The 26,273-nt window shown below is 44.2% G+C and overlaps 1 protein-coding gene, 1 long non-coding RNA gene and 1 pseudogene across 2 annotated transcripts; all 3 read right to left on the reverse strand.

Moving 5' to 3' along the window:
- Window positions 1-9,730: 9,730 nt before the first annotated feature.
- LOC119347743 lies at window positions 9,731-11,098 on the reverse strand. The gene is made up of 2 exons (XR_005168528.1): window positions 10,436-11,098; window positions 9,731-10,329 (listed from the first exon to the last, which is right to left on the reverse strand). It is a non-coding gene; the product is annotated as an uncharacterized LOC119347743 (long non-coding RNA).
- Window positions 11,099-20,079: 8,981 nt separating this feature from the next.
- On the reverse strand, window positions 20,080-23,546 carry LOC119350559 (annotated as a pseudogene).
- LOC119307940 lies at window positions 23,118-24,331 on the reverse strand. Its single transcript, XM_037584042.1, has 4 exons — window positions 24,164-24,331; window positions 23,879-24,060; window positions 23,545-23,796; window positions 23,118-23,455 (listed from the first exon to the last, which is right to left on the reverse strand). The coding sequence occupies exons 1-3, from the start codon at window positions 24,231-24,233 to the stop codon at window positions 23,698-23,700; spliced, it is 351 nt and encodes a 116-aa protein (XP_037439939.1). The 5' UTR covers window positions 24,234-24,331; the 3' UTR covers window positions 23,118-23,455; window positions 23,545-23,697.
- Between the last annotated feature and the right edge of the window lie 1,942 nt (window positions 24,332-26,273).

A 26,273-nucleotide genomic window follows, 5' to 3' on the forward strand; every position in this document is an offset into this window, starting at 1 on the left:
TAGAACCAGTCTCATGAACGCGGTCATGTAATGTCGGTCCGGGCCGCTTCATCCAACAATACCGCCGAATCAAAGTAGGACGTTGGTGGTAAGCAGTATGACTATTATCGCCCACAACTCTTTGTGTTCTACTCGTGCATATAACATCTTTGCATACACCTGGCTCAGATGCCACTGTTGGGGAACATAGTATTTCAAAAAAAATCCTACGATCACGCAAGATCTATCTAGGAGATGCATAGAAACGAGATGGGAGAGTGTGTCCATGTACCCTCGTAGACCGAAAGCGGAAGCGTTTAGTAATGCGGTTGATGTAGTCGAACGTCTTCGCAATCAACCGATCCAACTACCAACTGTACGGCACCTCCGCGTTTAGCACACGTTCATCTCGATGACGTCCCTCGTGCTCTTGATCCAGTTGAGGACGAGGGTGAGTTCCATCAGCACGACAGCGTGGCGACAGTGATGATGATGTTACCGGTGCAGGGCTTCACCTAAGCACTACGACGATATGATCGAGGTGTGTAACTGTGGAGGGGGGCACCGCACATGGCTAAGGCAAAACTTGGTGTGTTCTAGGGTGCCCCCTGCCCCCGTATATAAAGGAGGGAGGGGGAGGCCGGTCGGCCCTAGTTAGGCGCGCTCGGAGAGGGGAGTCCTACTAGGACTCCAAGTCCTAGTAGGATTCCACTCCAAGTCCTAGTAGGATTCCACCAGAAAATAACCAGACTCATCTGGAACCATTCCGATGTCCAAATATAGCCTTCCAATATATAAATCTTTATGTCTCGACCATTTCGAGACTCGTCACGTCCGTCATCTCATCCAGGACTCCGAACAAACTTCAGTCATCAAAAACACATAACTCATAATACAAATCGTCATCGAACATTAAGCGTGTGGACCCTACGGGTTCGAGAACTATGTAGACATGATAGAGACACATCTCCGATAAATAACCAATAGCGGAACTTGGATGCTCATATTGGCTCCTACATATTCTACGAAGATCTTTTATCAGTCAAACCGCATAACAACATACGTTGTTCCCTTTGTCATTGGTATGTTACTTGCCCGAGATTGAATCGTTGTATCCTCATACCTAGTTCAATATCGTTACCGGCAAGTCTCTTTACTCGTTCCGTAATGCTTCATCCCACAACTAACTCATTAGTCACATTGCTTGCAAGGCTTATAGTGATGAGCATTACCGAGAGGGCCCAGAGATACCTCTCCGATACATGGAGTAAAAAATCCTAATCTTGATCTATGCCAACCCAACAAACACCTTTGGAGACACCTGTAGAGCATATTTATAATCACCCAGTTACGTTGTGACGTTTGATAGCACACAAGGTGTTCCTCCGGTATTCAAGAGTTGCATAATCTCATAGTGAGAGGAACATGTATAAGTCATGAAGAAAGAAATAGCAATAAACTTATCAATCATTACGCTAAGCTAACGAATGGGTCATGTCCATCACATCATTCTCTAATGATGTGATCCCGTTTATCAAATGACAACACAAGTCTATGGTTAGGAAACATTACCATCTTTGATTAACAAGCTAGTCTAGTAGAGGCATACTAGGGACCATATGTTTTGTCTATGTATTCACACATGTACTAAGTTTCCGGTTAATACAATTCTAGCATGAATATTAAACATTTATCATGATATAAGGAAATATAAATAACAACTTTATTATTGCCTCTAGGGCATATTTCCTTCACATGATTACTTATAGCCTCGTACTTCTTCTTCAAATCTTTGGTTTACTTAGGCCGACTAGATCAATTTTTCTTTCCATGGGAAGAGGTGCTTTGTGATGGGTTCGATCTTACGGTGCTTGATCCCAGTGACAGAAATGGAACCAATGCATATGTATCGTTGCTATTAAGGATAACAAGATGGGGTCTATTTCTACATAAATAGATCTTGTCTACATCATGTCATCATCCTTATGGGATTACTCCATTTCTCCATGACTTAATACACTAGATGCATGTTGGATAGCGGTCGATGTGTGGAGTAATAGTAGTAGATGCAGGAAGGACTCGGTCTATTAATCTTGGACGTGATGCCTATATAATGATCATTGCTTGGATATTTTCAAGGTTATTTGAAGTTCTATCAATTCCCAACAGTAATTTGTTTACCCACTGTATGCTATTTTTCTCGAGAGAAGCCACTAGGGAAATCTACGTACCACAGGTCTCTTCTTTATTATATTTGCCTTCGAGATCTATTTGTATTCACTTTTATTTTTAGATTTTTAGATTTACATTATCAAAAACCCAAAAATACCTCGCTGAATTCTATTTGCTTTTATTTCCATCTATCAATTTATTACAAGTTTCTCCCGTCAACTCGCCAATTTCTGGCATCGTTACCCAAAAGGGATTGACAACCCCTTTAACATGTCAGGTTGCAAGTATTTGTTCTTTGTGTGCAGGTACCGTTTATGTAGTGTTGCTTGGTTCTCCTATTGGTTCGATAACCTTGGTCTCATCATTGAGGGAAATACCTACCGTTGCTGTGCTGCATCATCCCTTCCTCTTTGGGGAAATGCCGACATTGGGCAAGCCGCATCAAAAGGAATTGTTGGCGCCGTTTCCGGTGAAACATCATCAACATCTAACAGGTTCCTATTCACAAATCGCATATGAATACCCGTGGTGACAATGGGGTATTATTTTCATTCACTTGATATATGTTATGGCACTCAACTTGCGGATTGCCCAGGTGATATTGGGGTAATCTATGCATAGGGGTTGATGCACGTTTTTATTATGTTTTCTCCGTTACAAACTTTGGGGTCCCCTTGTAGTTTTTTGTGTGGATTGAACATTATGAATCTGAAATTGTTTGATGCATATCGTATAATTAACTCACGGGTACTCGCGGTGACATTGCGGTATCTAGGTGACATTAGAGTTGGTTGATATGTGTTATATGGTGTTATTCTAGTACAAACTCTTGGATAGATTGAACGGAAAGAATAGCTTTGTGTTATTTTAGTACGAACTCTTGAATAGATCAAATGGAAAGAATAGCTTTGAGGTGGTTTCGTACCCTACAAACAATTTACATCATTTGTTCTCCGGTAATAGGAACTCGGGAGTGATTCTTTATTGCACTTTGAGGGATAATCATATGATCCAACTATGTTAGCATTGTTGAGAGATTGCACTAGTGAAAGTATGCACCCTGGGCCTTGTTTCTAAGCATTGCAATACCATTTTTGCGCCCGTTTACTATTGGTTACCTTGTTGTTTTTATAATTTCAGATTACAAAAACCAACATCTACTATCCATATTACACTTTTATCACCATCTCTTTGCCAAACTAGTGCACCTATACAATTTTCCATTGTATTAGGTGTGTTGGGGACACAAGAGATTTCTTATATTTGGTTGCAGGGTCGTTTGAGAGAGACCATCTTCATCCTACACCTCTCACGGATTGGTAAACCTTAGGTCATCCACTTGAGGGAAAATTGCTACTGTCCTACAAAACTCTGCGCTTGGAGGGCCCAACACGTGTCTACAAGAATAAAGGTGCATAGTAGACATCACATATCTACTATATGATTCACGCTCGACCTTTCGGTCTCAGTGTTCTGAGGCCATATCTGCATATGCTATGCTCGTAAAGTTTAACCTGAGCATTCTGCACGTGCAAAACTGGCTTGCACCCGTTGTATGCGAACCTAGATCTTATCACACCCGATCATCACGTGGTGTCTCGGCACGACGAACTGTAGCAACGGTGCATACTCAGGGAGAACACTTGTACCTTGAAATTTAGTAATGGATCATCTTATAATGCTACCGCCATACTAAGAAAAATAAGATGCATAAAAGATAAACATCATTGCAATCAAAATATGTGACATGATATTGCCATCATCATCTTGTGCTCATGATCTCCATCACCGAAGCATCATAATGATCTCCATCATCACCGGCGCGACACCTTGATCTCCATCGTAGCATCGTTGTTGTCTCGCCAACTATTGCTTCTACGACTATCGCTGCCGCTTAGTGATAAAGTAAAGCAATTACATGGCGATTGCATTGCATACAATAAAGCGACAACCACATGGCTCCTGCCAGTTGCCGACAACTCTGTTACAAAACATGATCATCTCATACAACAATTTATATCACATCATGTCTTGACCATATCACATCACAGCAAGCCCTGCAAAAACAAGTTAGACGTCCTCTACTTTGTTGTTGCAAATTTTACGTGGCTGCTACGGGTTTCTAACAAGAACCATTCTTACCTACGCATAAAAACCACACAATTTTTCATCAAGTGTGATGTTTTAACCTTCAACAAGGACCGGCCATAGTCAAGCTCGATTCAACTAAAGTTAGAGAAACATACACCCACCAGCCACCTATGTGCAAAGCACGTCGGTACAACCAGTCTCATGAACGCGTTCATGTAATGTCGGTCCGGGCCGCTTCATCCAACAATACCGCCGAATCAAAGTAGGACGTTGGTGGTAAGCAGTATGACTATTATCGCCCACAACTATTTGTGTTCTACTCGTGCATATAACATCTATGCATACACCTGGCTCAGATGCCACTGTTGGGGAACGTAGTATTTCAAAAAAATCCTACGATCACGCAAGATCTATCTAGGAGATGCATAGAAACGAGATGGGAGAGTGTGTCCATGTACCCTCGTAGACCGAAAGCGGAAGCGTTTAGTAACGCGGTTGATGTAGTCGAACGTCTTCGCAATCAACCGATCCAAGTATCGAACGTAAGGCACCTCCGCATTTAGCACATGTTCAGCTCGATGACGTCCCTCGTGCTCTTGATCCAGTTGAGGATGAGGGTGAGTTCCATCAGCACGACAGCGTGGCGACAGTGATGATGATGTTACCGGCGCAGGGCTTCACCTAAGCACTACGACTATATGATCGAGGTGTGTAACTGTGGAGGGGGGCACCGCACACGGCTAAGGCAAAACTTGGTGTGTTCTAGGGTTCCCCCTGCCCCCGTATATAAAGGAGGGAGGGGGAGGCCAGTTGGCCCTAGCTAGGCGCGCTGGGAGAGGGGAGTCCTACTAGGACTCCAAGTCCTAGTAGGATTCCACCTCAAGGAGAAGGGGGAAGGAAGGGAGAGGGGGGCCGCACCCCCAACCCCTTGTCCAATTCGGACTGGGCTTGGGGGCGCCACCTCCTGGCCGCTACCTCTCCTTCCCACTAAGGCCCACTAAGGCCCATCAACTCCCCGGGGGGTTCCGGTAACCTCCCGGTACTCCGGAAAATACCCGAACTCATCCGGAACCATTCCGATGTCCAAATATAGCCTTCCAATCTATAAATCTTTATGTCTCGACCATTTTGAGACTCCTCGTCACATCTGTCATCTCATCCAGGACTCCGAACAAACTTCAGTCATCAAAAACACATAACTCATAATCTGAAAAAACGTAAAATTTCGTAAACCGAACAGCTGAGTTCGTTTTTCCGATACCATTTCTAAACGGCTAATCCAATGGAGGCATATGATATGGCGTTGGAAAGCTTATGAAAATACGCTACTTTTTCATCTTGAAAGTTTTTTTCTAATTTTGAATGGTTTAAGAGTAATTTAGAAAATGGTCCAAGTCCTACCGAGTTCATATTTTCGAGCTAATTTTTTAACCGTACGTCCGAATGCAGCAAATGATATTGCGTTGGAAAGCTTGAACAAATGCGAAACTTTTTGGTATGTATTGTTTCTCCCAATTTTTACGGTTTTAAGTCAGTTTCGAAAATGGCGAAAACTGTATTTTGAACGTAATTTCTACAAACTTTCCCAGAATTTGGCAAATAATATACCGTTGAAAAGCTACAGAAAATGTGAAACTTTTTCATGTTGATGGTTTTCTCTGATTCCTAGCCGTTTTCAAGTAATTCCGAAAACGGCAGGATTATTTGTTCTGCCTCTATCGCGAAACAGATTCTTCGAAAATGCACCGCGTGAAGAACCTGAACTTCTCGGTGCGTGTACCTCAACTTCACTCTGTTTTTCACGTGATTTTTTTGCTCATAGATCTTCATCCACTGCTCGTAGCTCTCCATCCACTCACCGGAATTGAGCAAGTGATATACCGATGGAAAGCTATTGTAAAGACGCAACTTTTCCGTGTTGATCATTTTTTCATACTCGCAATGGTTTCAAAAGTTTTTCATCTGAAATTCATTCAGCATAGTAGTTGAACTTCATGCTGTTTTCACGTTGAACTTCTGTGATGTATTTTTGTTTGTACACGCGCCTAGACTTCCCTCTGTACGAACCCGACCATCGGGCTATCTTTGCAACCGTGGCTTCCCCCGCGAATTATTCTGGTCAGTAGTGTTCTATATGATGTTAGCGTAATATAGAAACGTTTTTTAGCAACTAAATACCTATTTTAAATAGAAATCTTGCTCGCTGGCCGATTTTGCTGTCGGGTCGTGATGAAATTGCGTTTTTTGCAATTTTACTGCCTGACTTGTTCGACCTGAACTTCCCCTAGTGCTAGGTTGAACTTCTGTCAACATTGCCCAAATGGGGCTTGCGATATACCGTTGGAAAGCTATGGACACGAGTATCATGACCCAAGTTAAATTTTTCGGAAAATGTAAGCGGTTTAAGAGCAGTTTTGAAAACCGTTTTTTCTTCACACAAAAACCGTGAATCGTAATTTCGATCGCATTTCTAAACCGTTTATCGGAATGAGGCAAATAATATGGTGTTGGAAAGCTGCTGCAAAACCGCTCTTTCCACATGTTGAAAGTTTTTCTCTAATTCCCTATGGTTAAAGAGTAATTTGGAAAATCGTAAAATTTCACAAACTGAATAGCCGAGTTCGTATTTTCGATGTCATTTCTAAATGGCTAATCTAATTGAGGCAAATGATATGGCGTTGGAAAGCTTATGAAATTGCGCTACTTTTTCATGTTAAAAGTTTTTTCTAATTTTAAACGGTTTAAAAGTGATTTATAAAACGGTCCAAGTTGCACCGAGTTTGTATTTTCGAGCTAATTTTTTAACCGTATGTCCGAATTTAGCAAATGATATGGCGTTGGAAAGCTTGAGGAAATGCGAAACTTTTTGGTATATATTGTTTCTCCCAATTCCTTACTGTTTTACGTCAGTTTTAAAAATGGATAAAAACATATTTTTGGCATAATTTCTATAAACTTTATGGGAACGGGGCAAATAATATACCGTTGAAAAGCTAAGGAAAATGCAAAACCTTTTCGTGTTTATGGTTTTCTCTGATTCCTAGCCGTTTTCAAGTAATTTCAAAAATGAAGAGATCATTCGTTCTGCCTTTATCGCGAAACAGATTCTTCGAAAATGCACCACATGAAGAACCTGAACTTCTCGGCACGTCTACCTGAACTTCACTCTGTTTTTTCACGTGCTTTTTTGCCGTAGCTCTCCATCCACTCACCGGAACACTCACCGGAGTTGAGCAAATAATATACCGGTGGAAGGCTAATGTAAACATGCAACTTTCCCATGTTGATCATTTTTTCACACTCGCGACGATTTTAAAAGTTTTTCATCTCAAATTCATTCACTATAGTAGTCGAACTTCCTGCTGTTTTCACGTTGAACTTCTGTGACATATTTTTCGTTTGTAATTTTCGCATCCATTCGTCGGTCCTTCTTCTTGTTTTCACCTTGAACTTCTGTCACGTATTTTTGTTCAACCTCTCTCACAACAATTTTTGAACTTTATCAGGCCGAGCACTTGAACTTCTAAAAACAAAATCTTTAGCCTTTGCTTTTTCATTAAAAAATTTATACAAAATGCACACCGTGTAGTACGTGAACTTCTGGTAGTTATCAATCTGAATTTCTCCCTATTACGTGAAAATATCTGATATTTTATAGACATTGAACCACTCTACCTTTTTTATTTGAACTTCATTGTGTATTTTTTAGAAATGTGAAAATTGGAGGTTTTTTAGAAACATCGAACTTATTCGTTTTTTGAAATTGAACTTATTGGTTTTATTCTTTAGTAACTAGAAAAATCTGATTTTCAAATAAATATCAAATTGCTCCGCTTTTTCCAATTGAACTTCTTGGTTTTATTCTCTAGTAACGAGAAAACGTGAGTTTTTACATACATTGAACTACTCCATTTTTAAAAATTGAACTTCCTGGTTTAATTCCTTAGTATTGGGGAAAATCTGAGTTTTTTATAAACATCAAACAGCTTCATATTTTTTTAAATTTGGATTTCTTGGTGCCATTCGTTAGCAACGGGAAAAGTGCTAGTTATGTAATAAATATCGAGCTGCTCAATTATTTAAAGTTGAACTTCTAGGTCTTTTTTTAGAAGAGGGAAAGTGTGTTTTTGTTAACTTTTGAACAGCTCGGCTTTTTTCAATTTGCCCGTTAGTTTAATTTGAACTTCTAGGTCTCGTTTAGAAACAAGGAAATCCATTTACTAATTAATTTTTATAAACTTTTTTTGTTATTTTAATTTCAGCTTCCGTTGTGGAAACTTGTTGAACAAGAGGAACTTTCTGAATTTTCCCGGTTTGTGCACTTGTACTTCTAGCAAAAAAAAATTTGGACTCGCCTTTTTACTCCTATTTTCCCATACGAAACACACACCCATGCAGTATGTGAACTTCCATCTGTTGTCAATTTGAACTTCTCTCTATTTCACTTTAGTAACGAAAAAAACTGATTTTGTATAGACATCGAACCGCTCTAACTTTTTATTTGAACTTCTTTTGTGTATTTTTAGAAATGTGAAGATTGTAGTTTTGTTAGAAACATCAAACTTCTTCCTTATTTCAAATTGAACTTATTGGTCTTGTTCTTGAGTAACTGGAAAATCTAATTTTTTAAATAAATATCAAACTGCTCTACCTTTTACAATTGAACTTCTTGTTTTCTTCTTACTTTTCATGGCGTGTATGTTTTGTGTTCTTTTTCTCCTTTCTTGAACTTCCTTTTGTTCTAGTATTTGAATTTACTTGGGCTTCTTTGTTTTGTACTTTTTGAATTGAAACCAACATATAATAGTTTTTTGCATCCATACATATTGTTAAACTTTAGGAAATAATACATAACAAGAAACTGTACACCATGATGTTTTAGACTAATTTTTTTTGTTAGAACATCACATTTTCCCCCTAGGACATGTTGTACAATGTTTGAACATGACATTTTTTCTTTTTTTATCTCTACGATCTTTGTTGTTATTGAACTTCAAGGGTTTTTATTTTTGAACTTGGAAGAGTTGTCATATCTACTAAGATATCTTTAATCTCCCCCGAGTTTCTTTCATGAACTTCCAGTTTTTTACCAATGCCCCCGAGTTTATTTTTTATAGATTTTTCAGCGACAGTAATACATGAACTTCATCAACTTTTTTGTCAAGTAACAAAAGATGTAGAACAAATACGGAAGAGTGCAATTTTTATTCCACAACTTTCCCGTGATTTCAATCATTCCAGGATGGTGTTTTGTGTTAACTTTTTAGATACCAATCTACTTGAAACAACACTTGTGAGAATAAGTCCACTTAAATCAGAATCCAATGAACAATTTTTATTTTAAATTATCTTGTTATCATGATTTAGTACTACTCCGCATATTGTTTCATAATTTTGTCTCACCGACATTAGCACAAGCACCTGATGTTCTAGTACAAGAAATGACCAACTGAAAACCAATGATTGTTTCCAGTAAATAGCAACACTATGAAAGAACATGAACGAATGTTCATTAGCATCAACTATAAAAATGGGATGACAAAAACACACACGGACGTTCGGTTGCACTATCTGCAGCCGTCCAAGTACAGGCACAACGACAGTTGTTGAGCAGGCCAAGTGCATTAACAGCTCCCTTCCCATATCCAGACGCCAGCTCCATGCCTCCATCTTGTCCGTTGCTCACAACACTGATTGCAGCAGGGAGAGGAAACAACAAGTGCTGGTGTAGCTTGGCAGGATCGAGAGATGGCGACCCACACAGTGAGCACACACATCGAGTCGCCCAGAACGGACTTCAAAGTGAGAATGCACACCCACACATCCATGTCGAGCTTGGCTTGGCCGGCAAGAGCGACAGAGGAGAGGAGCCGCTGGAGTGAGCCAGATCAAGCCGCTCCAATCCTGGCCATCTTGCTGATATCTACGTTCTTGCTGACCCTGTCATCCTTCTTACTGGAGCCCAGGTGACCTCATCGACTCCCTGAGAAGCCGGAGACTCGCTGTAGGGGTGGTGTGACTTCTGCTCATACGAAGTTTTCCTTCCACACATGTGTCGGCGGAACTGCTTCCAATATTTTTGTTGAACTGATACAAACGAATTGCCTCAAATATTTATGGAAATATAATGAAGAACACTGCAGTTTTTTGCTGCAAGAAGTGTCGTTGTCCTCACTCTGATGGAGTAACTCACCGTGGCAGCACCACTTCCGACGTGCTAGCACCCGCTGGATTCATGGCCTATAAATGTCCTTGACGCAGTAGGTAGCCGAGAACGACGACGCCGGCGCCGAAGGAGAGAATCTCATTGCTGTCCTTCACTTTTGAGCAGTACGTCGCGGCTGGATCTCTTGTGGGGGCCTGTGCCACGGCGGCGCGCAGGGGCATCACGCCGGCGAGGGTCAGGCTGGTGGCTCGCGCCGGGGAAGGAGGCTGGTGGACCGCGTCACCGGAGGTGGAGGCGGGGTGGATCAGGGAAGAAGGGGTCAGGGAGGAGGAGCGCCAGCGACGGGCAACCGGGTCGAGCACCGTGGAAACAGGGGGAGGGGTGGCTGTCGCGCCTCGTTGGCCGGAGATCACGGACGGGTTGGCTTCCGACGCGTCGTCGGGCCCAGCAAGCGACGAACGCGGTGGCGGGATCCTGTGTGGCGGCTAGATCCGCGTGTTGGCGGTAGGAAGCCAGACTCGGGTGGGGGAGAGGTAGAGCGGTGGTGGTGCATGGGGAGGTGCGAGGGTCGCGGCGGCACCGACGCGCGGGGTGGATAGAGGTAGATGGTGATTCGAGGGCGGGGATAGCGGCGACGGGGATCAGGGAGAGAGCGATGGAGAGGTGGGAGAACGTGGGGTTCGGGGATGGGATTTCTTTTTTTCTTTAGGTGAGTTCAGGAACACCTCCGCTGCTCCTATATAGGGCCCCGTGATCCAAATAGTTATTCTAATTCCGGGATTAGAATAGTCTCTCTCTCTCTCTCTCTCTCTCTATATATATATATATATATATATATATATATATATATATATATATATATATATATATATAATTGAATCCGCCTTCTTCTTCTTATTCTTCTGAAAGTCTCCCAAGCGTGGTATCATCGGATCCACAAGGTCAATTTGTATCCATTTGTTCGGAAACCGGAAATGCCAACTACTCACTTGTTGCTGAGGATGAAGGTGTCATGGGTGATAGCGCCAGCCATTCCCTCATTGAAAAGAAAGCGCCAACCCTGCTACTAAAGCTAAGGCCAACCGCAGCCCAGTGAAATGAAATGCTTATGCAAAATAACATAGATTAATCTTGATATGATCGATGCAGACACACTTCTTTTCTTAAAGGCTACAGTCAGAAACAACAACTTCGCAAATCACCCTAAGAGTGCCATACGAAAAAACAAAAGCAACTGTGGGTATAGACCAATTTCCTGCCCCAGAAGAGGCTGAGCCTACCAAACCCTGCTCTTTGCCTGCTTACCGAGCTCTCCTCATACCGAGTATCTAGACATTTCTTCTCACAGACCGGTTGGGAGAAAGTTGGCATTCTTTAATATGTCACTGGGGACCCGTACTTACTTGATGGAATGGATGGGATGATGTGTTTAAGTTCAGCCAGTAGTGGAGGTTTCCTCGGCCTAGTCGCGTAAGAGCCCCCTTCTTTTTCTAGTTAGTTGAAAGAAAAGCAATGGAGAAGGTTGGCTTACAAGTTAATTGATCTGTATCATATCTTGCTATGGTGGGACATCCTCTTCAGTTTAGGTATCCTGGCTGGCTGTTAGCTTTAGTCGTTCGGCACTCTTCCTTCATTCTCATTCAACAAGGAGAAGTGTTTGAAGGAAAGTGAACGAGAGGTAAAAGAGTTTGCCAACAAATTGGAACCATTTTACTAGAGTTTTTTTCCAGTAAGTTTAACATGAGCGGAATTGGTGTACTTGACCAGTAGTGGACTCTCAGTTGTGTTCGATAGTCGGTTACGAGTTCCCATATCTTACGCAACCTTACCTTTTCTTACTATGGGCCAAATTGCGGAGGAAAGCAGAATCACTGTTTTTCATAGAACTCACTTTTGCTACTGGAGAGTACCTTCCACCAGGTCAGAGCCATGGATCCAAAGCCTACTAGTTAGCTTTGAAGGTTTAGGCTTGAGAGAAATCTTGAACAGAACACCGCACTCCCTCCTATCAACTTATTCAGATTTGAGGGGGTGCCTCAAAAGCACACACCAATGTTTGTTAGGCGTGTGTGGCGCCCCCCTCCATAGTTTACGCCTCTGGTCATATTCACATAGTGCTTAGGCGAAGCCCTACGCAGATAACTTCACCATTACCATCACCATGCCGTCGTGCTGACGGAACTCTTCTACTTCCTCAACACTCTGCTGGATCAAGAGTTCGAGGGACGTCATCTAGCTGAACGTGTGCAGAACTCGGAGGTGTCGTACGTTCTGTACTTGATCGGTCGGAATGAGAAGAAGTTCGACTACATCAACCGGATTGACAAACGCTTCCGCTTTCGGTCTACGAGGGTACATAGACACACTCTCCCCCTCTTGTTGCTATGCATCTACTAGATAGATCCTGCGTGAGCGTAGGAAATGTTTTGAAATTACATGCTATGTTCCCCAACAGTCATTACTTTATTTGATGATAAGCCCACTATTTTGGAAGAGTGTCAACTTTGCATGCATGTGGATCATGAAAAGAATATTTTATGTGATAGTTATATTGTTGAATTTGAATATGATCCCACATGTAATTATTATGAGAGAGGGAAATATTGTGTTAGAAATTTTCATGTTACTAAGTTACCTCTTGTTATGTTGAGATTGCTATTGTTTCTTTCTTCTTCCTTGCATATGCTAGTCTTTGCTTGCCATGATAGTTTATTTGCTTATAAAATGCTATGCATAGGAATTATGTTAGACTTAAATGTGTTTGCCTTATGTTTCATGATGCTCTCTTTGTGTTTCAATTCTTATCTTTCATGTGAGCATCATTGAAATCTTAAGCCTATTTTAATGGCTATAAAGAAAGAGCTTGTTGGGAGGCAACCCAATGAATAAAAAATGTATTTTTATTTCTGTTCTTGAGTGTTTGCACAATTATGCCTCTGTTATGATTGTGTTTTGTGTGTTTTAATTAGTGTTTGTGCCAAGCAAAGCCTTTGGGATCATGTTGGGTGATAGTTGATTTGATCTTGTTGAAAAACAGAAACTTTTGCACTCAGTAAAATAATTTTCATACTCACAAAAATGTGCTTTTGCTCTGAATTTTTTACACAAGATTGATATACAAATTTCCCACGTTGTCCTAGTTTTTCAGAATTTTTGGAGTTATAGAAGTATACGAAGTTCCCTGATTACTACAAACTGTTCTGTTTTTGACAGATTCTGTTTTTGTTGTGTTATGTGCTTGTTTTGATGATTCTATGGTTTCCTTTGAAGAGTTTTTGCCATGGAAAAGTTAAAATACATTAGATATAATACAATAACAAAATATGAATGGGTTTGCAACAATACTTAAAGTAGTGATTTGCTTTCTTATACTAACGGATCTCACGAAGGTTTTGTTGAGTTTTGTGTGATTGAAGTTTTCAAGTTTTGGGTGAGATTGCGATGGATGAAGGAATAAGGATTAGCAAAAGGCTAAGCTTGGGGATGCCCAAGGCACCCCAAGATAATATTCAAGAAGTATCAAGCAACTAAGCTTGGGGATGTCCCCGAGTGGCATCCCCTCTTTCTTCTAACAACCATCGGTATTTTACTTGAAACTATATTTTTATTCGTCATATTATGAGTTTTGCTTGGAGAGTCTTGTATGACATGAGTCTTTCCTTGTTCTGCTTTGTGTTTTAAGTCACCTGTCCTTGCTGGACACACCTAGTTGAGGGATCCAAAATTATGCTATGACTTGTTAGAATCGCTCTCTATGCTTCACTTAAATCTTTACGAGCTATGGAATTGCTCTAGTGCTTCACTTATTTATTTTTGAGCACGGTGTGCTTTACTATTTTTAAAGAAATGCTCTCATGCTTCACTTAGATTTATTTGATATTTAGTAAAAAAATAGGAAATTCTCTCTTGCTTCACTTAAATTATTTTGGGAGAAGAAAAATTTTATGCCCATGTTCTTCACTTATATTTGTTTGAGCTATCAAAAGCAACATATGAAATTAGTCCCGAAGTGATATATATTCAAGAGGGATATAATAAAAACTTTCATGAAGATCATTGGACAAAATAAACTTGATTCTTTGTAATAGTTTTGAGATATGATGATAGTGATATGTGAGTCATGTTGATGAGTAATTATGCTTTAGTAAGAATATTGGTGTTAAGGTTTGTGATTCCCTATGCAAGCACGAAAGTCAATAGTTATGCAATGAAATTACATCCTACTTGTGGTGCATTATTTGGTGTTAGTTATGCTTAATGCTCGCTTATGAGATTTTTTGTTTCTTGGTTGGATGCTTCCCAATCTTTTGCTAGCCTTCATTTGCACTAAGTATGATCACTACTTGTGCATTCAAAATCCTTTAAACCAGTTTTTGCCACATGAGTCCACTATACCTACCTATATGTGGTATTCTTTTGCCGCCCTAAGCAAATTTGTATGTGCCATCTCTAATTTTCAAAATAATTTCTCTTTTCTGTGCTCGTACCGCTCATGAAATGGTAGGGGGTGGCTGATATATTTCCATGCTAGATGTGTTATTCTCAAGATGAGTGTTTATTCACTTGTCATTGCATGAGAGTACGGCAAAGGTATTAGGGATGCCCAGTCCTGAAATGAAAAATGAATTTACTTTATGTTGTCAAATAATAAATTCCTTGGAAAGTATTGGTATGGAAGGCACCCGTGGATACGGTTAGCCATGGAAAGTGAAAGTATGGTGGAAAAAGGAATAAATTTATTTTCTATTTGGGAACCGCCTATGATATATCTAGCATGGAAAGTATTGGGAACTACTCGATCGTTTTTGTTGACAGGAAAAGCATGCCACCCAAAATGTTTTATCTCCATTTTTTTGCTTTGAGCTCTGGCACCTCTACAAATCCCTACTCCCCTCTGCGAAGGGCCTTTCTGTTTACTTTATGCAATTTTTGTTTTTACTTGCAGCTAATATACGAGTGTGTTTCATTAATGCATCAATGATTGAGCATAATGGGCTAGGGATAACTTGCTTGAGTGTTGATATTTTGAAAGACATGGTTGCTTGTTGATATGCTTGAGTATTAAAGTCTTCGTGTCAAAACTAGACTATTTCTTTGAATCATATAAAGGTCCAAATGTCCATGCTACAAAGAAAGAATATGTGATGAAGATGTTAGGCAGCATTCCACATCAAAAATTCTGTTTTTATCATTTACCTACTCGAGGAGGAGCAGGAATTAAGCTTGGGGATGCTGATACGTCTCCAATGTATCTATAATTTTTGATTGTTCTATGCTGTTATACTACCATTTTTGGATGTTTTACCATCATTTTTAGCAACTTTATATCATTTTTGGGACTAACCTATTGACATAGTGCCAAGTGCGAGTTGTTGTTTTATGCTTGTTTTTTACATCGCACAAAATCAATATCAAACAGAGTCCAAATGCAGCGAAACTTTTTGTGTATTTTTTCTGGACCAGAAGACACCTGTTGGGCCAAGAAAGTACCCGAGGGGAGCTTCGAAGGGAGCACAACCCGCCAGGGCACGCCTAGGGGCCCAGGTGCGTCCAGGTTGGTTGTGCCCACCTCGGCCGCCTCCCGCACCTCCTCTTTGCTCTATAAATACCCCAATATTCCAAAAACCCTAGGGGTCGACGAAAATAAATTCCAGTTGCCGCAAGTTCCAGAACCACCAGATCCAATCTAGACACCATCACGGAGGGGTTCATCTTCCTCATTGGTGCCTCTCCGATGATGCGTGAGTAGTTCATTGTAGACCTACGGGTCCGTAGTTAGTAGCTAGATGGCTTCCTCTCTCTCTCTTTTGATTCTCAATACAATGGTCTCTTGGAGATCTATTTGATGTACTCTTTTTGCAGTGTGTTTGCTGGGATCCGATGAACTTTGTGTTTATGATCAGATATATATTTTTATTCATGAAAGTTATTTGTGTCCTTTGATCTCTTATATACATGATTACTTATAGCCTCATATTTCTTCTTCAAATCTTTGGTTTACTTAGGCCGACTAGATCGATTTTTCTTGCCATGGGAAGAGGTGCTTTGTGATGGATTCGGTCTTACAGTGCTTGATCCCAATGACAGAAGGGAAACCGACACGTATGTATCGTTGCTATTAAGTATAACAAGATGGGATCTATTTCTACATAAATAGATCTTGTCTACATCATATCATCGTTCTTATTGCACTACTCTGTTTGTCCATGAACTTAATACACTAGATGCATGCTTGGATAGCGGTCGATTTGTGGAGTAGTAGTAGATGCAGGCAGGAGTCAGTCTACTAATCTTGAATGTGATGCCTATATAATGATCATTGCCTGGATATCGTCATGATTATTTGAAGTTCTATCAATTGCCTACCCACCGTATGCTAGTTTTCTCAAGAGAAGCCACTAGTGAAATCTACGGCCCCCGGGTCTCTTCTTTATTATATTTGCTTTCGAGATCTATTTTTATTCGCATTTATTTTCAGATCTATATTATCAAAAACCCAAAAATACCTCGCTGTATTTTATTTGCTTTTATTTGCATCTATCAATTTATTAAAACTTTCTCCCGTCAACTCGCCAATTTCTGGCACCGTTACCCAAAAGGGATTAACAACCCCTTTAACACGTCGGGTTGCAAGTATTTGTTCTTTGTGTGCAGGTATCATTTACGTAGGGTTGCTTGGTTCTCCTACTAATTCGATAACCTTGGTATCATCACTGAGGGAAATACGTACCGTTGTTGTGATGCATCATCCCTTCCTCTTTGGGGAAATACCGACGTAGTTCAAGCTGCATCAATAGCACACAAGGCATTCCTCCGGTATCCCGGAGTTGCATAATCTCATAGTCGAAGGAATATGTATTTGACATGAATAAAGCAATAGCAATAAAACTTGAATGATCATTATGCTAAGCTAATGGATGGGTCTTGTCCACCACATCATTCTCCTAATGATGTGATCTCGTTATCAAATGACAACTCATGTCCATGGTTAGGAAATCTTAACCATCTTTGATCAACGAGTTAGTCTAGTAGAGGCTCACTAGGGACACATGGTTTGTTTATGTATTCACACATGTATTAAGGTTTCCGATCAATACAATTCTAGCATTAATAAACCTTTATCATGAATAAGAAAACATAAAATAACAACTTTATTATTGCATCTAGGGAATATTTCCTTCAGTCTCCCACTTGCACTAGAGTCAATAATCTAGTTCATATCATCATGTGATTAACACCCATAGTTCACATCGCCATGTGACCAACATCCAAAGAATTTACTAGAGTCAATAATCTAGTTCACATCGCGATGTGATTAACACCCAAAAAGTACTAAGGTGTGATCATATTTTGCTTGTGAGACAGGTTTAGTCAACCTAGCGCTTGACGAAGCGCCCGTTCGCTTCTCTCGCCCTCTTTCTCTCCCAATTCAGGTGTGATTTGGCTCGATGTCCTATATAGACATGCAATCCTTGTAAACTTAGATGGAGGGAGTATCTATGATACTCCCATTACGGGCCTCCTACTAGTATCATACTCCCTCCGTCTCGGTGCATTAGGCATTTAATGAAAATTAAATAAGCCCAAAACGCTAAGGCGTGAAATAGTACTAGTTGCATGCATATTATTTAAACCCCATTTATCAATTGGAGGACCAATGTATGCAATTTCTGCGGCATGCTATTGGGACTTGAAGAGGTTTTCTAATTAATAGCACGTTTTTAGTTGAGGCTACTCATAGTGGGGAGTATCACATACTAGTATCATGCATATGATACTAGTGTATGATACTACCTCCATAGTGCATAGTATTATAGATTAGTATCATAGATGATCATATTTAGTATCATGTAAGACACAAAGTAGCATAGCATTTAACATGAAACGATGTCTACCTATGTTACTCTAATCTTCTCTCTCTTCTTTAATTGTTTGCCACATAAGCATATTTGCTAGTCCCAATTGCATGATACCGGTTATGTTACCCCCACCATGGCCAGCCCGAGAAAAAATTATGTGATTGGCTTCATCCATAATTTAATTTTTTTCCTAGCCCAATCTCTTTGCTCCTAGGTTGTAGTGCACCTTCTAAGATTCCAAATGCACCTAGACAGAGGGAGTACATATGGTGCTAGTGTATAATACTATCTTCATAATGCATAGTATCATATAATAGTATTATAGATTATCTTATTTGTTGACATGCATGACACAAAGTAGCATAATATTTAATATGATATGGTATTTATCTATGTGACTCTAACCCTCTCTCTTCTTTAATTTTCTGCCACATCAGCGTGTTTGCTATTTCCAAATGCATGATACTAGCTAAGATACCACCACTATGACCAGCCTATAGATTTTTGGCTCGACAAACAAGCATACGCATAATCACAGTAACAAGCGAGTACATATAAATCACACTAACGAGCGCATACAAGTATATACATGGTCATATTGTTAGGAGCCCTCCTACCATCACGTGCTTAGGCTGGCCTGGCCCATTCGGGAACCACCAAGGCGATAAGAGCATCTATAGCCGGACGGCTCAAACCATCTTTCATATGTCTGTGGGCACGTCCGGTCAGTGACCAGATAGGAGAAAAAAAAGTGACCCAACCGAACCCTTCATATCGTCCCTATACGTCCGGACTGTCCGTAAACCCTCATATCCATCTCAAATGTAGGGAGGATATGAGGGTTCATGGACGCGCCTGGACGCGCCCGATCAGTCCGCCACCTAGGACGCGGCCACATCCCGGACCACCTTTTCTCTTTCTCTTTCTCTCTCTTCATTTTCACCAATCACATGCAAGTGACCGGATATATGAGGAAGAAAATGAGGATTGTGGCTGCGCGAACGGACAAATAGGGGCTCAAAATGGACATGCCCAGTCACTGACTGAGCGCAACCATGGGCGTTTGAGGGGTCGAATTAATGGTATGTGGTTGTAGATGCTCTAAGAGCGTGGGAGGAGGCAACGTCGAGAGCATCTATTGGATCACAGACGGCTCGGCAACGGCGGCTCTCTTCTCCTACCTCTCCTCTCTGTAATATCCCCAATTCATCTGTAATCGAATCTCTGTACCAAATCATGAGTGTGTGAGAACTATAATCTAGGCAAGAGATATCTGGTACCTTACATCTGGTATTCAGAGCCAGGCCACCATCCATTTTTTCTTCGGCGGCTAATTCATCTGTTCCATTGGCGATGACACATGCCCGTTGTCTTACCACCAGAGGGATGCCATGTCTGCCAAGGAGCTGTTTTGTGGTATCTCGAGAGATTATGCGCTAAGGTGGAGGAGATGAGCTCAGTGTTGGGTATTACACGCATGGGTGACCCTCCCGTGGTTAACTCGCTTGTCGATCCGGCAGCCTCAACCACAACGCACGCCTCATCCACGACCATCCCCGACGTCTCCTGCTCCAACACCAAAGCTAGGAAGTGCTCGAGGTTATCCACGACACGCCCCCTGCCTGCATCGCGAGGGCGCACATCACCTGTTCGAACCAAGTTGTCGCCACCAACAACCTCATTAACAAATCTCTGTATCGTGCCCCATTGAAATTACTGGATCTTCGACAGCTCGACTATGCGCCTCCGATTATTCTAAAGTTACATCTATATTTTGTTGCCGAAAGTTACAACATCAGAAATGGTGTGGCACTGAATGTCTAGCCAAATAAACGCACTTGTAGTACAAGTACAAGAAAGTAAATCAAGAAGGTGAAACACGAAAAGGAAATTAAGCGTGATATTTCAGGATCTGAATCAAGAGCAAAGTACTTCGGCAGGGACAACTAAGTAGCAACCTGGGGCGCCGTGGGCATCTTCATAGGCGGCCACGGCAGCTCATACGCGTACTCCGCGGCGTGGCGCTTGTCCTGGAGAGCGGCGTACTCCGTGTCCGGCAAGACGGAAGAGGAGAACTCAGCGGCGTCCTTGTCCAGAGCAAGAATGAGCTGGTCTCCGCGGACCCTCCAGTAGGCGGACCCGCCGGTGTTGCCTGCGAAGTAGATGCGGTTGATCCCTTTGCTCCCCCAGAACTCGTGGCCGCAGAGCGCCGTACTCCTACGCGCCGCACCGGAGGTCCAGCGGCCGCCGGAGGCGGACGAGAATGCGCAGGCCCTGGCTATGCCGTATCCGTGGCGATAGAGCGCGCACGTCACCCTGAAGTTCGACAGGCTGATGCACGCGCCTGCGGGCTGCGGCCTCGGCGGCTTCGCCGTCGAGGAGGAAGGCACCCAGGAAGTCGCAGCCGTGGAACCACGCCGAGGGAGGGATCAGCCAGTAGCGCCGCGTCAGGGGATCGCAGATGACGAGGCGTGACGGTGGGGCCGCGTCGAAGAGGAGGAGGTGTGACGGCGGCGCCGCGTCGAGGAGGAGGAGGAGGCCGCTCCGGCAGTCGGCAAGCTCCCAGCAGCCGCCGTTGCCGGGCTGCGGGAGGAAGTCGAGCGCCAAGCTCTGCCCGGCAACGGCGTCCGGCCACGGCGAGGAGGATGGGACGAAGACGGGGTTACATCCCGGCGAACGCGCGAAGCGGTAGCAGCGCTCGTCGACACGGTAGTGGCCGAGAATGTGGGCGGACGACGCGCCGTGGAGCGAGCGGAACCGGCGGAGGAAGGACCCGCCCTCCGCCGCGATTACGCGGCGCCAGCGCCTGCAGGTGCACGCGGCGCGGACGAGATGGAGAGGCGAAGGCAGGCGCAGGAACACCTGCTCGAGAAGGCCGTTCGGGACGACGTCATTTGCGAACGCCGGCGCGCCGTCCCTCCGGGTGTACTTTCGGCGGCGGCTGCCCCAATGGTGGCCCGGAACGTGGGTGACCCAATCGCCCAACGGAAATTATCAGTCAAATCTTATGTAGCAAGCAAAAGGAAGGGAATGGTTATCACATTTAACTGATTTGTAGCGGTGGATCCATGCGATGCGCGGCACGTCCCGGGATCGGCGGCGATGTCACCGGCACGCTTTGATCGCCTCGCGTTCATAAATCCCAACAAAATCACGTTTGATTAGTGAAACAAAATCAAGCATTTGGAAGGGAATGACTATGCGTCAGTCGACTGAATCGTTTTCATGGCCAGTCGATTCTATCTGAACCGTTGAACCTTGATCCAACGGATTTGCAGTCATCTCCCACCTCAAACCCGACGCACTGGCCGCCCTCCGGCCTAGGCCGAACCACCAGCCTCCGCCGCCCCGCCCTTCCCTTGACCTCCCCCCACCGCCAGGCTTGCCGCCGCCCCCGCCATCCCTCTAGCCCCGCTCCCATCTAGTTTTCTTCTCCGGCGAAGCCACACCACCGCACCACCACCGCCGTCCACCACCGCCCTCACCCTAAACCCTACGATAGATAATGGGATAATGATGACGAGACCCTTCCTTCTCTCCAGCAAGGCCATTCCTTCTCCTTCCTTCACTCAAAATCGACTGCCCAAAACTAAAAAGTCAGCTGACTGAAATGTACTCCCTCCGTTCCTAAATGTAATCTTTGTAGAGATTTCACTATAGACCCCATACAGATGTATGTAGATGCATTTTAGAGTGCAGACTCACTCATTTTGCTTCGTATGTAGACCATAGTGAAATCTCTATTATATTTAGGAACAGGGGAGTAGTTGATATGTATTTGGAATATGGATTTGTTCTCATCTAGATGAGAAAAAAAGTATGTCACATCTAAGTAGTTTACTACACGATCAAGAGCCTGAAAATTTTGTGCAAACTGTTTGATCGCCCCCGCTGATTGTGCGGGTTGCTTGTGGGCTGTTTTTCCTCAGCCTATTTGTTTTTGTTTGTATGTCTGGGCAGTGGCGGAGCTTGGCCCAGAAATCTGGGTGGGCCGGCTGTAAGAAATTACTCTAGGGGTTGTGTTTCATTGGCCAAAAATACGTACATACTGCAGGAAAATCATATGGGCTGGGCGGGCCCCGGCCAATTCGGCCTTGCCGTAGCTCCGCCACTGTGTCTGGGCCTATGCATTAGTCTGCACTAAGTAGAGTGGCTTTTTTGGGGTTGTTTTTTCAAGCGGGCTGGAGGTAGAATGCTAGAAATCCTACCAGAAATAGTACAAAGAAATCATTCAATTTCCTATAGGGTTTAATTCTATGAATCAAATAACCAACATAAAAAAAATCTTAAGCAGTCTCATTCTCCAAAAATCCTATGAACCTCGTTTCAATCAAAGGAGTCCATAGTTTTCTTTTTCTTTTTTAACATAGTACGGATGCAGACACTCATATACTTATCCCTATGAACATACACATGCACATTCTACCCCTGGGAGCACTTTCGAGAGACTGAGCTCGCACATCATCTTAAGATTAATGAAGTTGTCACATACGTTTTCATAGTCGACGGGAACGTCTTCTTCCATTGAACACACATCGTAAGAAGATCTAAAATAATTACAAAAAATTATGAGCACCAAAGTCTAGAATTTAAACTCTGATGGGTTGGGGATACCACCTCCTCTTAACCATCCAACTACAGTTTATTCCGTGAGTCTGTAGCTGTTGGAGTGGTCATTTTCGCGCGCCTGGTCGCGATGTAATGTAACCCGGCTAATTACTTAGGTTCTCAATCAATGTGATCTCGTTCGCCTCTCGCCTTCTCAGCGACACACAGACAGTTGGTTCCAGGAATGCTGCTGCCCTGCCTGTTCCAGGAGCGAGACATCACGACAAATTGAGCGGTACGTATAGTTCAACATTTGCATCTTTAATTTATTTCTGTTCAACGACACAAAAATCACATTTCTCGTGGGAAAATGTATCTTTCGTCACGAGAGAGGACTCCATAGTCCTCTGCTTCGTGAGACCGATGTACTACCACTACGCTTCATCTGCAGCAACGCCGCCGTACGTCGTTCCTCCGTGTGTTTGCTCCCCGGCAGCGGCGGCGGGGGAATAGGCTAGTAGACGGCGTGGCGGCACATGGGGCAGTGGGGCTTCCACAGGAGCCAGCTGTCGATGCACGCCAGGTGGAACACGTGGCCGCACGCCGGCAGCCTCCTGGCGCTCTCGCCGGCCTGGAACTCCTGAGCAGGACAAGAACATCAGCTCGTCAGTTAAATTGTTGCGCTGTGCTCACGGACGAACAGAGAGGCGGGTGTGCTTGAGTGCTGACATGGAGGCAGATGGGGCAGGTGGTGTGCTGCCCCGCGGCCGCGGTCTCCTTGGTGAGCACCGTCGCCGGGAGGCTCTCGATGGCGGCCCTCCGCGCGGCCGTCACCGGGCCGGAGCTCGGCTCGAACAGGTCGCCTCCGGAGGAGTGGTGCTGCTACAGCGCCTCGATCTGGCTGTCCAGCGCGCCGCTTATGGCCGGGAACACCGAGCCGCGCAGGAGGCGGCCGGCCGCCACGCTCCGGAGCACCAGCCGCTGCAAAATGAACTCCAAAAATTAATTGTCAATCTTGGTCAATGGCGATCGAATCTCCAACTTGGCGGCTTGCGAAGCGTACCGTGCGTTTGATGCGCCCGTCCATGGAGCAGTCGCCGCAGGTCCATATCCTGAGGAGGGAGTCGGCGAGCTCCACGGAGACGAGGGCCCCGGTGACCGCCCCGACGACCACGCCCTGCACCAGGCCGTCCTGGTTGACGAAGCCCCACAGGAGGCCGAGCATGCCACCGATCACCGTACCGGCTGCACACAATGCACCTCGGTTAATCAATCGCCATAAGATCGTTTAATTATGCCGCAAAAATAAGACAGAGAAGAATGTAACATCATGTGCGGCCGCACGTACCTGCGCCGAAGGCGGCGGCGACGAGCGAGCGCGCCAGCCCGCCGGGTGCTCTGGTAGCCGCGTCGAGCATGTTGCTGCTACGTTCACGTACGAAGGACCAGAGCCTAAAGAGTTTGTGACGGACGTATTGCGATGGTCGTCGATGGAGATCGAGCACGCACGTGCGTACGTCCGTAGCTATCGACACGGAGGCGGAATGGAGGAGCAGCCAGCGGACGCGTGCACCTATATATGAGGAGGGCCTGTGGCGTGCAGTAACACGCGGCAGCGGAATGTCGTTGCTCCGGGCGCTCCCCGTCGACGTCGAGGGCGGGCGAGGCGGCCCCAAGCAAGCACGGATGGAGTTAAGAGGGCGTCTGATCTGAGGGTACTGAAGCAAGCAAGCGCGACGGCACAGGGAGGGCACCGGGCGGACGACGAGTACAGGAGAGGAGAGAACCTCTCCCAGTCGCTGGGGGTTGGGGGCGTTGGTTGCGCTTTGCCCCGCCCGGCCGGGACCGGGACCGCGCCGCATGCATGCACGGATGGGATTTGCTTTGCCGATTAGTATACGTCGACTAGAGTGAAACGATGCACAGAGAATCAATGAAGCAGTTGATGCGCGCGACCTGTGCTCTCAGCCTCTCATGTACCACCTTGCACCCAACTGTGTACGTCCAAGTTCGAGTTTGAGCGATCGCCGGCCAGACGACAGCAACTTGTCGCCGCCCCGGCCGCTCCGCGTCTACGTCGGGGCCGGCGAGGCGAGCGGTTCCTATGTACGGATGGAGCTTGGAGGAGGAGGCCATCAGCAGCCGGACTTATTTGGCCCCTCAAACGTCCGTAGACGCGCCCGGTCAGTGTCCCGCGCGTGTTTACTTTGATTCCCTTTTTTTCGTTCACACAGTCTTGTCCTTACTTTTTTTTTATATATGTCTGGTCACATGCATGTGATTGGTGGACAAGAAGAAAGAGAAAGAAAAGAACTAATAAAGAAAGAAGAAAATGCTCTATGGGGTGTCTAATCCTATGTAACAGATGCAGGACCGCTGACCGGGCACACCCATGCACTCCTCATACTCATTCCATATATGAGATGAATATGAGGGCTGCCGACAGCCCTACCATTTAAGAAGGCTTTGAGGGGTCCGGTTGATCAACTTTTTACTCCTTTTTCCTTCTCTCTCATGTCCGGTCAGTGGCCCCCGCACCCGCCCGGTCAATTTGAGGAGTCCGACTGTAGATGCTCTCAAGCATCAGCTAAGGTAGGCAGGTGCTCTTTGTTCTAATAGAAAATTTTGGGTCCAATGCTCATTAATGGGATTTTTTTTCAAAAATGTTATCTTTTTTATAACAAATTACAATAATATGTGACCTAGTTCATAAATTACAATTATATGACCCTGTCGGCCTTGTGTAGACCAAAAAGGGACACTTCGATCTCGCTTAGGCCAAAGAGCCCCTTTTGGTTATCTTTGGGCCGAAGACGGGACAACCTGAGCCAAAGAGCAGTCTTCGGTTTGCAGTGGGCCGAAAATAGGTCTTCGAACTCCTGAAGGCCGAAGAGTGCATCCCCCGAGAGCAACTAGTTAATGAGCGCTCCTTCGGAGCGCTCGTAACGAGCGGTACGGGAGCGCTCCGCGCGTGACAAGTATCGCGCACGGAGCCCTCCCGCCAGGGAAAACCAGGTGGCGCGGTTGGTTCCTGGTCTTTCCTTTTCGGTTTGTGGTTTTGTGCGTTTTGCACTTTGACCCTCATACTACCGTATTTTTCCGTTTTCCCTTTCCGCGTGAAAACATAAAAAAAATACCAGTTCGCGCGCTTGGTTTCCTGTTTCCCTTTCTCGTTTCCCTTTCTGTTTCCATTATATTTCCGGGTAATGGAGATTTATGGGGTAGTTACGGGCGGGGACTACCAACACTATCAAATGTGACCTTTCAAGTAAGAAAAAAAACAACTTTTTAATGTAAAACGACAGTCTTCAGAATTGTTCAATCGTGTGACTTCTTTATAGGCACAGGTGAACACTAGGAGAGGCATGGGTGTATAACTTTACTAAATTGAAGAAAAGCGCCTCCGGCGCGAGGGAACCTCCTGCTCGCCTTCGGCTCGTTTAATTTTCATAAACATC

This window comes from Triticum dicoccoides, chromosome 1B (assembly GCF_002162155.2).
Source record: "Triticum dicoccoides isolate Atlit2015 ecotype Zavitan chromosome 1B, WEW_v2.0, whole genome shotgun sequence".
Lineage (NCBI taxonomy): Eukaryota > Viridiplantae > Streptophyta > Magnoliopsida > Poales > Poaceae > Triticum > Triticum dicoccoides.

Bases quoted from the DNA above. Each gene is read 5' to 3' on its own strand.
- LOC119307940 (XM_037584042.1), bottom strand. From the start codon at position 24,233: ATGCTCGACGCGGCTACCAGAGCACCCGGCGGGCTGGCGCGCTCGCTC. The intron at 24,061-24,163 runs GTACGTGCGGCC...CATTGTGTGCAG, and splicing joins CGCCGCCGCCTTCGGCGCAG to CCGGTACGGTGATCGGTGGC. The intron at 23,797-23,878 runs GTACGCTTCGCA...TTCATTTTGCAG, and splicing joins ACGGGCGCATCAAACGCACG to CGGCTGGTGCTCCGGAGCGT.